General features: G+C 41.3%; 1 protein-coding gene across 1 annotated transcript in view; it reads left to right on the forward strand.

The window, feature by feature from the left end:
• Positions 1–13,759, forward strand: part of Myo1d (myosin ID) — a 307,929-nt gene that overhangs the window by 108,760 nt on the left and 185,410 nt on the right. Inside the window, exons 11-13 of the mRNA XM_085695516.2 lie at positions 287–457; positions 4,041–4,111; positions 8,072–8,146. Coding sequence (XP_085551642.1) covers positions 287–457; positions 4,041–4,111; positions 8,072–8,146 — 317 coding nt within the window. The remainder of the gene's footprint in view (positions 1–286; positions 458–4,040; positions 4,112–8,071; positions 8,147–13,759) is intronic.

Here is a 13,759-nt window from a genome sequence, read left to right on the forward strand (position 1 = left end):
AGGAGTGGGATTGGGTATAGGGCTGGGAGACAGGAAGGAGCAGGACAAGAATTAATCACATTTGCCTTAGTCCACAGTCATCCCTGGTGTTTCCTTCATGTCTTAAGGACAGTAGGTCAGAAACCTGTTAAAATGTGTGCTCATTTTAGTGCTTGGCCTCACTAGTACTGTCTGCCCTTTTGACATTGGAGTGTTGCACAAGTCTGTGAAACAAAAGGAGACACCTGTGTGTCTTGCCCATCGGGGTTCTCATTCTCTTGGACATTGCTTTCTTGTTGTCCTGCAGATTGATTACTTCAACAACCAGATCATTGTGGACCTTGTGGAGCAGCAACACAAAGGCATCATTGCAATCCTGGATGACGCATGTATGAATGTTGGCAAAGTCACCGACGGAATGTTCCTTGAGGCTCTTAACAGTAAACTGGGCAAACATGGTCATTTCTCCAGCCGAAAGGTAATAATGAGCTATAAAACTTCTGTTCATTATTTGACAGGGCAACATTGCTTTACATTAAGTTAAAAGAATGTACGCCCAAATAAGGGGGAAAGGCATGAATGTCTGGTAAATGTTGTATTGCTATGGTTGAGTTCTGCTCTGATACAATGATGAGACTGACAGAAATTGTAGCATCCAGGAGAGGGAGCTAAAAGACCGTGAATTTGCTAGATGCAGGGAAAATGATCACGATTCTTTAGAAAGCATGATGTCATTTATAACCAATAGGTGCTGAGTCCTTGTTCATGTGCTAGAATTTTATGCCTGCATCTGATGATTCTGGCATAAGAAATTGCTTTTGTCCTTGACTTTTCACCGTAATCCTCATTTACAAAATACGGAGTGTGCTCTGCATTCTTTAGACCCCATGACTTGCCTAAAAGTGAGACATTCTAGCTGCAGCCCCTCTGATTATGGAGAAATGCATTCTTTCAGTGTATTGGGTATGCTTCCAACTCTCCACTTTTATAATCTAAACGTGTCACAAATAAACCACATGTGTGTAATAATTGGTGGCAGTTGTGGTTATCAGATGTTTGTTCTAGACCTTATGTGCAGTGTGTTTGTCATTCACGTTTGTATCACCACCCCAGTCTTCCCCACAAATGCAAGCTTGTCTAGTTACCAGACGCTGCCAGGAAAGAAGGCCCTGTTCCTTCACATCCTGAAAGAAATAGGCAGGCACTTCTGTTCCTCTGTAAATCTGTGGCACATTGCCACTGTCTCATGAATAAATCTACTTCCTAACTACGTCCCTTTTAGAGTTATGTAAGCTGAACAGAGAAATTCCACAATTAACTAGAGAAGGTGTAAATCATCTTAAATTGTTTGACTGACACTTGTCTCAGGCCAGTTATTTGTGACTATGACTTGGTCTTCAGCTCCTGCAGACTGATCTTTGACATTAAGGGCCTCAGTCCCTTCTACCAGGTCTCATTTATACCCAAAAGGTTAATTAAATGCCTCTCGTTTGACAGGTCTAGTCCTTGGTGCTGGGCACAAAACTGCACAAAGTAAAAAGAAACCTAAGTCACAGGGAGATGTTTCAAGGGCACCTTTATCCAGGCAAATTCCTGTCTGTGAGGGAGTTTAGAGATGCCTGTTGTCATCACACCTCTGAGTTGAGTTCTGGAGACTCATCTACTCCTGAACCCTCTAGATACTAGACAGTCAGAGTTAGCAAAGTTACATTGAACTGGTCACAATCATACTAAATAAATCTTACTTAAATTGTTTTTATTTAAATGGGTGTCTATAAGTCTCAAAAACAACACCCCAAATCTTTATTCTTTTTTTCACCCTGGCCATTTATATAACTGAATTAAGTAAGTTGGTCAGGCAAAATAAATGTTTCTATGTGAGCATGTGGAGGTCAGAAGTCAATGCCCTATACCTTCTCTATTGCTCTTCAACTTAAAGAAATTACCTTTATTTATTTATGTATTCATATGTGTGCATGTACATGCATGCCTTGGCACACATGGAAGTCAGAGGACAACTTGCAGGAGTTGGTTCTCTCCACCGTGTAGCCTCCAAGAATCAAACTCAGACATTGTGTCAAGCACCTTTACCCACTGAGCCATCCCACTGACCTTCTAGTTTATGTTTGAGACAAGGTCTTTCACTGAGCCTGGACTCCCCTGACTGAGCTTACTGGCTGACCAGCAAGCTTCAGGTACCTTATGTCTCTGCCCTATCAGCACTGGGGTTACAGACATCACTGTACCCAACTTTATGTGATCGTTGGGGAGGCAAATCAAGTCCTCATGTTTCTGTGACAAGCACTTCAGCAACCGAGTCATCTCCACAGCTCCATCTTTTAAGGATTTTTGCCTAATAAAGGAAAGAAATTACACAGCCAAGCTGTCGGGATATCTAAGTCACTGCACACCTTTTTGTTAGATAATGTTATTGGGGTATGTGGTGAGTCAGGTATCATTTGCTACTGCTAACTGATCAAGTAGATTTACTGTCTTATTAAATAAGAGATTGCTGGCTTTTATTTGGGGATAAAAATCTTCCTTTTGCATTAAAGGTACCATGGAGATTCAGTCACATGATCCAAATGATTGTAAAATATTTTCAAATAAAAACTAAATGATAACTATATAGCAAAATAGAATTTTTGTGTGTTGAGGAAAATCACAATTTTACAGTTTATCCAAATATAAGAATGGCCTATGATTTGAGTCTTTTTCCTTCAAGAATTTTGCAAATTAAAGGATTTTTCCAAAGGGCGGTGAGGGAACAGGCTAAATAGAGGACTCAACAGTTAAGAGTGTGTACTAGTCTTTCAGAGAACCAGAGTTCAGTTCTTAGCACCCATGTCAGGCAGCTCACAACTGCTTTAACTCCAGAAGCCCTCTCCTGGCCTCTAATGGCACCCATACTCATAATGCACAACCCTCGTGCTCACAGTTAAAAGTAAAGCACGTCTTCCAGAGAGCGGGGCGTGATCTATTTTGGCGAGTCCTCTCTAGTAAATGCTTTGGTTTCATACATAGTTCATTTAACTCTCCACTTTCTCGGATGAGTAATTATTAAAAGATGCAGAGTAAACCTCCAATTTCCTGTAATTCTTTATTCATGAAACTCCTGGGCATTGTTCCTTTAGTATCTGAAGCCTGTTGTCCTGGATGGATTGTGTGCTGTATGACATGTGGGTTGTGTACTGTACCGCATACTAGATGGTATTGTGTAGATCTTTACTCGTCTGCCTGTCTGGGTGCTACTGTAGCAAAGAAAATTGGAGGAAGTCATGAAGAAATCCAAGGCCACATAAAACCTGCATTTCTTAGAGTATTGCCCTTCAATAAGAAAGATATTCCAGTTTACTCTTCTATGAAGAACACCTAAACTGGAGTCCAGCTCAGCAGGCAGATGAGCCAAGTCACTGTGTACACGAAGACATGTTCCTTTCTGCTTCCTGGAGCCTTTCCAGAACTACCACTTACTAGCAACATCATGTGCCAACCGACTACCTCACTGAGTCTGTCTCCATGTATGTGAGGAAGACATTTTGTTCTTTAACAGTAGATTGTGAGGGCTGTGAGTTGTATGTGCCTTACAGATAGGAAGCCCTCGGTGTGGTCCTCCCAAGTAGAGCATGGAGGAAAGGATTTAAGTGTCAGAAGACTTTGCATATCTGTTTATCAGGGTACCATACTTTTTCCATTGCCTGGTTGCCCTACCTAGGGGCCATCCTTTATATCCAACTAAATAAACGGCATCCTTCGTCAACCTCTGACCACACTGGGCATGGAATAGCCACATTTCACATTCATTGTCCAGACCTGGCCTCTTGGCCATGTCTACTGCTAAAGCAGCCAGAAAATGGAGGCCAGCTGTATACTATGTGCTGTGTGGGTTTCTGTCAGAAGCCTTCACCTTGTCGGCCATGTATTTAAACAGACCTGAATCAAGGGACTGTGATTTCATCTAGATATCGTGATTTGTGATGTTTGGTCATATTAATTTGAAATGTATTTTTAGGCATAGAAAATGTCATTTTTTTCAAGTTTATGTCCTTTTTATCTCTTAGACCTGTGCCTCAGACAAAAGCCTGGAGTTTGACCGGGACTTCCGAATCCGGCACTACGCAGGTGATGTGGTGTGAGTATCTTACTCCGGCGCCTAGCCCAGCATGATGATTTGCATGCAGCCTTACTTCGGAAAATGCTGAGACACTGCTGAATGTTTTCCTTTTCATGTGTGTGGGGCTTTATTTGGGAGGGGTCATTGTGGAGATCAGTATAATTGTATAATTTAGCCTCTTGATTTGAAGAAGTCCATAGCTTCATTTCTTTCTTGTTTCTCAGACATTTGGTTTGAGCATATGTTGTGTAACCAGGTATACTACCCCGTGTGGTTGGAACCACTGTATTAATAGACCTTGGAAATATGTTAGAGTCTAGCGTAGACATGTGGATAAGATGGATTCTGCCCAATAGATAATATATTTTAAACATATTCCCCGTTTCCTGTGCCTCTACTCACTTGCCCTTCTATCTTTCTGTTAGCTCCCTTTGTCCCCCTGGACACTCCCACCTCTACTTTCATACCATCTGTACATGAAAGCTGGGTCCCACAAATGATAGCAAATATGATATTTGTCTTTCTGAGACTGGCATAATTCACTTAATATGGTTATCTCCAGTTGTATTCATTTTCTTGTATATGACAAAATTTAATCCTCTTTATGACTGAAAAAATTCATCATATGCACAAACCATATTTTCTGTATTCATTCTTCTGTTGATGGACTGGTTCTATAACTTAGCTAGTGTGAATAGTTCTGCAGCAAATATTGATATTTATCTCTATGAAAAGAAAGAAAAGATGGGTCTGCCCATAAGAAGCCAGCAGGTTAGTGAATACAAGTAGATACATCTAAGTTCACAGGAAGGGAGGAGGAAAGGACTCAGCTGGGGAGGCACACTGCATTATGGAAGCAATGAGAAGTCTGAAGAAGTCTTGCTGCAGGAAGAAGTATGCAAACAAGTTTAGCACCATAAATGAAAGCCTGGAGACAAGAGAGGAGAGAGAGTATGGAGAGGGAACTGCAGGACACCCGGTGTGTGCAGGACTACAGGGAGCAACACAAGCTAAAGAAGTTTTACTATATTATTGTCAAAGAGTGTTTGAGAAGTAGAATCCTTACAAGCTGCATTTTTTTATTGCCTTACAATAAAAATAGCAGTTGACATGAAAATACCAATCGGTGTGAAAACTACCTTGGTTTGTTAGGTACCAGGTTCTTCTGTAACAAGCTATCACAAACCAGTGACTTAACACAACAGCCGCACTGGGGGTGCTGGTGCACACCTTTAGTCCCAGCACTCGGGAGGCAGAGCAGATGAATCTCTGTGATTTCGAGGCCAGCCTGGTCTTCAGCACTAGTTCAGGACAGCTAGGGCTGTTACACAGGGAAACCCTGCCTCAAAACAAACAAGCAAACAGCCGCATGGGCTATGGGTGTAGCTTAGAGTAAAATGCTCATCTGGCATAAAATAGGCTCCCAACATCACAGAAACAAATACAGAAGCAGAAGTTTGTGCTTTCAGTAGTATAATTTGGTAAGCAGGAAGTTCAAAATCAGGTGATGGCAGGGCTTTCCTGGAGGCTTCCCTCAGGGAGAATCTGCCCTTTTTTCATGTTTTGATGCTATGGGCATTCCTTGGCTGTGGCTTTACCTCCTATGGCTGCCTCCTGGGTACATTGCTCCATCCTGAGGGTTAACCACCTGCCACTGTGTTAAAAGAATCTGGTCACTTTTCTGCCCACCCTACCCCCAGTCTTCTATTGGATTATTTTCTTCTCTCAAGATCCTTAGCATCATCATATCCCTGTACCACAGAAGACAGCGTCCCTGAGTTCCAGGAAGGCTGATGTGACTGTCAATTGTTGTGGGTCATTTTTCAGCTGTACTATTTGTTATGCATTCACTCCTCACTAAGCCCTGTTCCTTCTCTTATTGTTTAAAGAATGCTACCTTTTTTTTATTTATTATGCTAGGAATTCTTTCCATGTAACCCATTACAAAAAGAGATTAATCGAGACGAAAGCAAATGATTGTCTTTATAAATGCTGAAAAGACATTTAAAGAAACTTTAATGTCTATTTCTGACTAAACTAAAATTCTAGAATCTTAAAATAATGTGGCTCAAAATTATTACCCTCTGTCAAATTAGCCATCATTGCAAGATGCCACAGTTACCCACCACTCCAGTCCTGGGCTAGAATACTCAATAGAAAAGACAAGTATCACTCAGATAAGCCCGTGCCTTACTTACAGACTGCTGTCTGGCAATCAGGGTGGTATGAATGTAGAGATGGGCAGAGGCCTGTGCCCCCAGGTCTACCTGTTTTACAGAGGACTCAGCATCTACAGAGTAAGTAGACATCTGACCCAAAGTCTCATCCCATGTATATGGAAGAACTGAGGCAGCAGCTAGGTTTCCAGGTTCCTGGTCCAGAGTTCCAACTGCCTCAGACTTCTCCTTTAGCCTTCAGTCCTCTTCAGGGTTTTAATAGGTTATTTTCTATATGCACAATACTTTACAGGGCATGGTATCTGACCACAAGGAGCTTTCCATACAAGATACACACATGCACACACACACACACACACACACACACACACACACACACACACACACACACATACACATACGTGTGTGTGTGGTTAAATGTATGTTTAAGCATATATATATATATATATATATATATATATATATATAAGTACATGCACATCTACATATGTGTGTATAAGAAAAGATGGCTTTAATAACCACCATATGAATCATAGCAAGTGTTGTGACAAACTCCGAATAAGAAAACACTATAATATTTTTAGGTGTTGTGGTAAGCCCCAGGAGGCTGATGCTGCTAGGCTCGGGTGCTAGGAATTATTTTTATAGGAAGAAGTGGGAAGAGTGGTGAAAAAATATTCAGGAAGTAGCAGGGATGTATCCTTTCTATGGTACAGATTAGAAACGCCTGGAAAAGTAGACTGAGATCAAATCACAGTGAGACTTGAACATTATTCTGTGGTCTTTGAAATTCAGTCTGTGTGGGTTTAACAATAGATTAAGAGTAGGGTGGTTTCAAATATTCAGTTAAAAATGACAGGATGGGATTGAGAAGACCCGTGTTAGGCAGGCAACAGAATAATTTTAGATGTAGTGACCTTAAAGTCCCTGTGGAGAGCACATCTGGATTAATATTTTTTGTTTTGCAAAATTAAATGTGTAAAGTAAAAGGTTAGGGTTGGAAGCCTGAGAGGTGTTGATGAGATTGTCGCAAAGAAAAGGTAGACAACAAGAGCGCAGAGCTGCGAAGAGAAACTGCATGCAGTGACTGTTGGCACAGTCACCCAGAACCCCCGTAACTCTTTTACCCCAACACAGGGTAGCTTCCCCTAGAGGCCTCTCTGGTCACTGCAGCAGTATAATTCCCCTGCCTTATGCCCACCTCCCCAGCTGCCATCTTAGCTGGAGTTTCAAAGCCTTACTTTCTGCCTCCCTCTAGACTGTGAACAGTGGGCTCCTTTCCCTGTGATGCCCCTGCATGTGCCTGCTTCCAGCCCTTCATTCTGCCTGTTGCCCCACGTGATCCGCCAGTCCTTTTCTCCTCTGCTTATCCAGTTCTTACCATCCTTTGCAGTTCTCCTTGGACTCTTTCATACCCTGCACACTGAGTGGTACTTAGACAAGCCACTTGACCTCCCCACGGATGAGACAATTTGTTCCTGTATGGTGCTGTTTTGGTTTTATCTTAGGCATGCTGGATGATAAATTGAACTATCTATTTTGAAGTCATCTTCTTGAGGTAAGCAATAGCCAGTAGAGAATGATGCTCTTACTCAGAGTGATGGACACCAGTCCACTTTCCTTCTGAAGGAGAGAAGCAGAGTCCCTTTTATTTAGCGTGTGAAGTCTGTGACCTTTACTTCAGAGCTAAGTAGACCAGCTTTTAGAAGTTCGGTTGCACAGCAGAAAGGCCTGTGCACTTTTAGAAGAGCTCAAACGTGGCTTACATGGTGATGATACATGTGTTCTGTTTTCTCTCTAGCTATTCTGCCATTGGTTTTATTGACAAAAATAAAGATACTTTATTTCAAGATTTCAAACGTCTCATGTATAACAGGTATGATTGTTTATTACCTTTACCTTAAATTTTTAACATAGATTGCATAATATACGTATGTACACATGATTACTTTTGTGTGACAATTCTAAGAGTTTTTTTTAAGCAGACTTTTCTGCTTTGTTATGCTTAATGTGTGTGACCTCGGGACTATAAAATCTGTAGATTTGGAGTAGATACTAATTTTTACCAGTAAGATTTGCCTAAATTCTCCTTGAGTTGTCTCTATTTCTCTGTTCACTGACACCATCCTTCTGGTATCCTGTACCAATATACTCAGTGGTCCCCAAGCAGGCCAGAGGTGACAAGTACCAAGTAGCCTCTAGTCCACCTAAAACTATTACATACACAGATTCCCACCACAGGATCTTTTTCTCCAGGTATGAGGCACTCTGTTGTCAGACTGGCACCTGGCATCAATGAGCCCCAGTCCTCGCTGAGCTGGAGAATTTCCTCATAAACCACCTAAAGACAAAAGCTACACAGAACAAATATAGGCAAGGTTGAAACTTCAAACCCAGTATGGAGAGAAGGTTCAGGAAGACAGAAGCTTCTTGGCCATCATTCTGTAGATTGGAGAGCTTGTTCACGCATTTAGGTCTAAGTAGTTCCTCAATAGATTACAAATTTATCTTATATACTCTTGAGGCACATATCCTTCTGTGCTCTTGAGATACAACTGATAAAATAGATTAGAAACTGCTCTTTTTCTCGTGATAAATAAACAAGTAACTTCCAGAAAAAGTAGGTGAGAGATTAAGAGTAGATGTGCAAGGGAGGCATCAAAAACAGGATGGCCAGAAAAGAACCCATACCAGAGACAGCATCCAAGAGATGCTTACATAAGGTAAGGGAGGGAACCACATTGCTGTCTGGAGGAAGAGCAGTTCAGGCAGAGAGAACAGCTGGTCCAGTGCTCCAAGGGAGGAATCAGCTTGAGAGTATTGGCAGCAGGAAGAACAGCAAGAAATTTGTGTGCTAAAAACAGAGGGAGATGGGGAGAATGGTAAGGAGTGAATTTAGAGAAATGGCCAGGATCAGAACCATAGTTTGTGAGCCAACATGAGAACCGAAATATAAAGAGGGGAAACCATTAATCCGGTATGATTTGTACTAAAGACATCACTAGTGCCACTGTATAAAAACAAAACAAAACAAAAGAAACATAGTCATGAGCAAGAGTGAAACTAGGGAAATCAATTGTGGCTGTCTTAGCAGTGACAGAGAGGGTTAAAGGGCTCACACTAGGTAATATTGAGAAAGGAGAGTTAAGATATGAGTTGAGCCAGGCAATGGTGGCACATGCCTTTAACCCCAGTACGTGGGAGGCAAAGGTAGGAGGATCTCTGTGAGTTTGAGGCCAACCTGGTCTACAAAACAAGTTCCAGGACAGGCTCCAAAGCTACACAGAGAAACCCCGTCTTGAGGAAATAAAACAAACAAACAAAAGACATGAACTGATAGACAGCCAAAACCCAGATATGATGCTGGAGCCTTATGTGGGAAGACAAGGTATGTTTTGAATGTTGTAGGCTGGAGTACAAACTGCACCCAAGTGAAAATTCCAAATAGGCTATTGCACAATTGCAATTGTATCCCCAGAAAAATGGGACTAAGGGTACCTATTTATAATGTCAGTGTATTGTTTGTATATTAGACCATGAGACTAGAAGTGTTATCCAATGTAACATGAGGGGGCCTGCTTGTTGGGGTTTCTGTCCTGCCCAGTTCCCCACAGCCGACAAGCCCCAAAGAAAATCACACAGAGATCTCCATAAGTTGTAAAACTGATTGGCCCATTAGCTCAGGTTACTTATTAGCTCTTATAGCTTATATTAACCCATTGTTCTTATCTATGCTAGCCACATGGCTCAGTACCTTTCTCAGCCAGAGAGGCAGGTTACATCTTGCTTCTCAGTGGTCTAGCAGGAATGGGAGGAATGGGCTTCCTCCTTTCCAGCATTCTCCTGTTCTCATCTCCCTGCCTCTACTTCCTGTCTGGTTGACCCACCTATACTTCCTACCTGGTCAATCAGCATTTTATTAAAATCCATGATTGACAGAATACAGACAATTCTCCCGCACCAATTCAAGAAGTGAGTAGAGTTAAAAAAAAAAAAAAAAAAAAAAAAACAGCAGTAATGGAAAGAACAGGATAATTGATCTCTAAATGACCCAGCTTTTAGTTAAAAGCAGAACCTAGTAAAGAAACGCTAAGGGCACCGTATGAGATCGAAGGAAAGCAAGAAATCCAGTGACACAGAGACCCAACTAGGAGAGGTGGGTACTTTAAGGTTAAAAAAAAAAAAGTGGGGCTTAAGAGACAGCTCATTTGTTAAGAGCACTTGCTCTTACAAAGAACCCACATCAGGCAGCTCATAACTGCTTATAACTCCAATTCCAAGGGATCCAGTGCCCTCTCTGAACCTACACAAGCACTGAATACATTAGATGTACATACATTCAGGCATATACATATGAAATAAATCTTTTTTAAAAACAGAAGAAAACAGTGATAAACTATATCAAATAAAAAGTGTGAATGGTGCCAAGATTGACCAATCCTGTTTTCTCAGAGATAATTCATGGGACTCTTGAAAAATACTGATTTCTGGGCCGTGAGCAAAGCAAATGTCTGATTGACATGGGCTTAAGAGAGAAGAGAAAAAGAAAAGATGGACCCAAAATGTTTAAATAATTCTCTCAAGAACTTTTGCTCTAAAATGGCTTGTCTATTGGATGCTGACACCACCAAGAATGAGGATGGAGCTGTCAGCAGTAGAAAGTTATAGAGACATCAAAATAGGAAAGGAAATCCATGCAAGAGCTGGGGCATGGGAGAAAGTGGCTTTCAGAAAAGAGATTCAGTGTTCAGTTTATCGGGTAATACATACCCATTTGAAGAACAAATGGCAGAGTCTAACATTTTCACTCTTTGTAAAAATGTTAAATGGGAAAAAGTAACCACATTTAACCAGTGGTGATGTCATAGTGTTTTGCCAAACTTGTGTCCAAAAATGAACATATAGTGGCATTTGCTACCTTTGTGCATTTATCATGGCCCAGAGGATCAGTTGACGGAGCACTACCTCGCAGAAGTAGACTAATGTAGGCTAGGAGCATGGGACCAAGTAAAAATGGAGTTAAGACATAGAGTGCACTACTTGCATTGGTATGACAGGCTGTTTTCTCTATTGGAAAAAACCTGCATTAGAAGGCAAACAGCAGCGGAAACTTGCTTACTAATTGACAATGAAAAATATTACCCATAGAAGCCAATGCGCTTGGTGCTTGGTAAGCACAGTGTTAGAACAAAGGAATTTAGATAAAACTAACAGTTAATGGTACTGGGTTGGGGCAGGGTGAATCCACTTTATCATTTCCAAAGCAGTAAAAAGATTAAATGTCTGCTCACTATTGCTTATTGCGCATATCTTTGTAATGGGAAAGACCTTCCAGTGAGATGGCATTTAAGCGCGATACCTTTACTGATGAACACTATTTGATGTTTCTGTGGCTGACCATCCTCCCAAAGCCTGAATGCCTCCTTTATTGGTATAGGTTAACGTGACTCTTGACCTCTAGTTCTTTAGATCCCAACCATTGCGCATGCACACAGGAATATGTGTGTGTTCACGTATTGCACACCGTCTGTAAATGGAAGAAAGGGGCAAGTGGGTGGCCTTCCAAGTGCATGAACTTTTACTCATTCTCTTGTTGCTCAGCCAAGATCTGCCTTACCTTTTATAGGTGCTGGGCCTCTGGTTTTGTTCCTCTTTTAAAGAAAAAAATAGATTCTAGGGGCCGGAGAGCTGGCTGCTCTTCCAGAGGACCCAAGTTCAGTTCCCAGCAGCCATATCAGGTAGCACACAACTGCCTGTAACTCCAGTTCCAGAATACCTCACACCCTCGTCTGACCTCTACTGACATACATCTGCACACATGTGACATATACTCTCACACAGACACACACATAGTCACATAAATAAAAGTAAATCTAAAAGAGAAATTAAGACTATCCAGGTATTTACGATCTCTAAAAAGTGGTTTTGATATTGTATTCATGACTTTCTGGCCTTAAAATTCTCTCTTAAAATGACTCTGGATTCTTTTAATATCAATCCTAATGTGATATATAATTATATTTTTAGTCTTCCTCCTTCCCTTCACTTACAACATGAGAGTAGTTTCCAGTTACTGTCATCAGTAAATAGGATAGAGGAAGAATTTGGGTTAGAAACTGCACAGATACAAGCGACAGTGATCCTCATTCTTCTGGCATATGTAAGAGTTCTCAGAGTACACACAGCACAGCTTCCTACCTCCGGAAATTCTGTTCAGTAGGTGTTTGAAAGGCATTGTAGGAACCCTGTACACCAGAAGTGAAGGACCATCACTTGAATTACTTCTTTGCTGAAAGAAAGGAAAAACAGTGTGCTTTTATGTGGTCATTTTTATAAGGGTGTGACTGGAAATGATGGAATATAATTGTTCAGTGGTCAAATTGTCTATGAACCAAAGAGCCTCATGTTGGTTTTTTGTTTTTGTTTGTTGTACTGGTGATGTTGCCCTGTCTGGGTTCAAAGATCCATCTCGCCACCTCACGCCCTCTAGCAGAATCCATTTCTCCACATCACAGTGATTGTGTTGAGCAAATGTGAAACAGAAATTTATTGCATGCTTCAGGGAACCAGCTCAGTTATCCTCACGGGAAAGGAAGATGGGCATAATGATGGATGGATTAGCACAATTAGCAGTGAATTCCTGTGTTAATTATTGTCATTTTCTAACCCCTAATTTGTAAGAGAAAATTCTGACAAGGGAAAAGTTCCACCAGTGAAGCAGCATGTCCAGTCCCAGCTACGATAAAGTGCAAAACACCCAAATGGAACAGGAAGAAAATCACAGCCGAGGCACTACACACTTTTTTATGAGAAAAAAAAATCTCCGCAGAGGCAACAAATCTGCAGTTTGAACATGGAGTTGGCCTGAAGTGCATTTTTAGAATTGGATCATGGTGGCCCTAGTGTGATGCGAATATAGTGCAGGAACCACTAGCACTGCCTGCGAATGTGTTCGTAAATCCAGCTCTAGGAGACAGCTCTGCGAGGAGACTGACAGAACAGTCACGTTTATGTCCCTAGCTGTGTATTCTCACCTATTAGATGTTTTCACTTTCCTGTTATGCGCCATGACACCAAGAACTGTTTTCCTGCTAGTGATTTGTCTTCACATTTTAGCCATTATAAAATCTGCATTTTTACAGACATGTAAAATGTATGTGTTTATATGTATGTGTTTATACAAAATAAGATATATATGTATGTGTGCATATTGTAAGAACCACATTAACTGTGCAAGAGATCTACATGGATGTCACTTTAAAGAAGTCCTTTTTTTTTATTTTTCGAGACAGAGTTTCTCTGTATAGCTCCGGCTGTCCTGGAACTCTCTATATAGACCAGGCTGGCCTCAAACTCAGAGCTCCACCTGCCTCTGCCTCCCTGAGTGCTGGGATTAAAGGCGTGCACCACCACCATCTTGTTTAAACGAGTTTTTAAAGTGCTACAGTTTGGACGTTTTCTGTGGTGCACTGTTGGTCATTATATAATC

The sequence above is a fragment of the Myodes glareolus genome, chromosome 9, assembly GCF_982192425.1.
Source record: "Myodes glareolus chromosome 9, mMyoGla1.1, whole genome shotgun sequence".
NCBI classification, from domain to species: Eukaryota; Metazoa; Chordata; class Mammalia; order Rodentia; family Cricetidae; genus Myodes; species Myodes glareolus.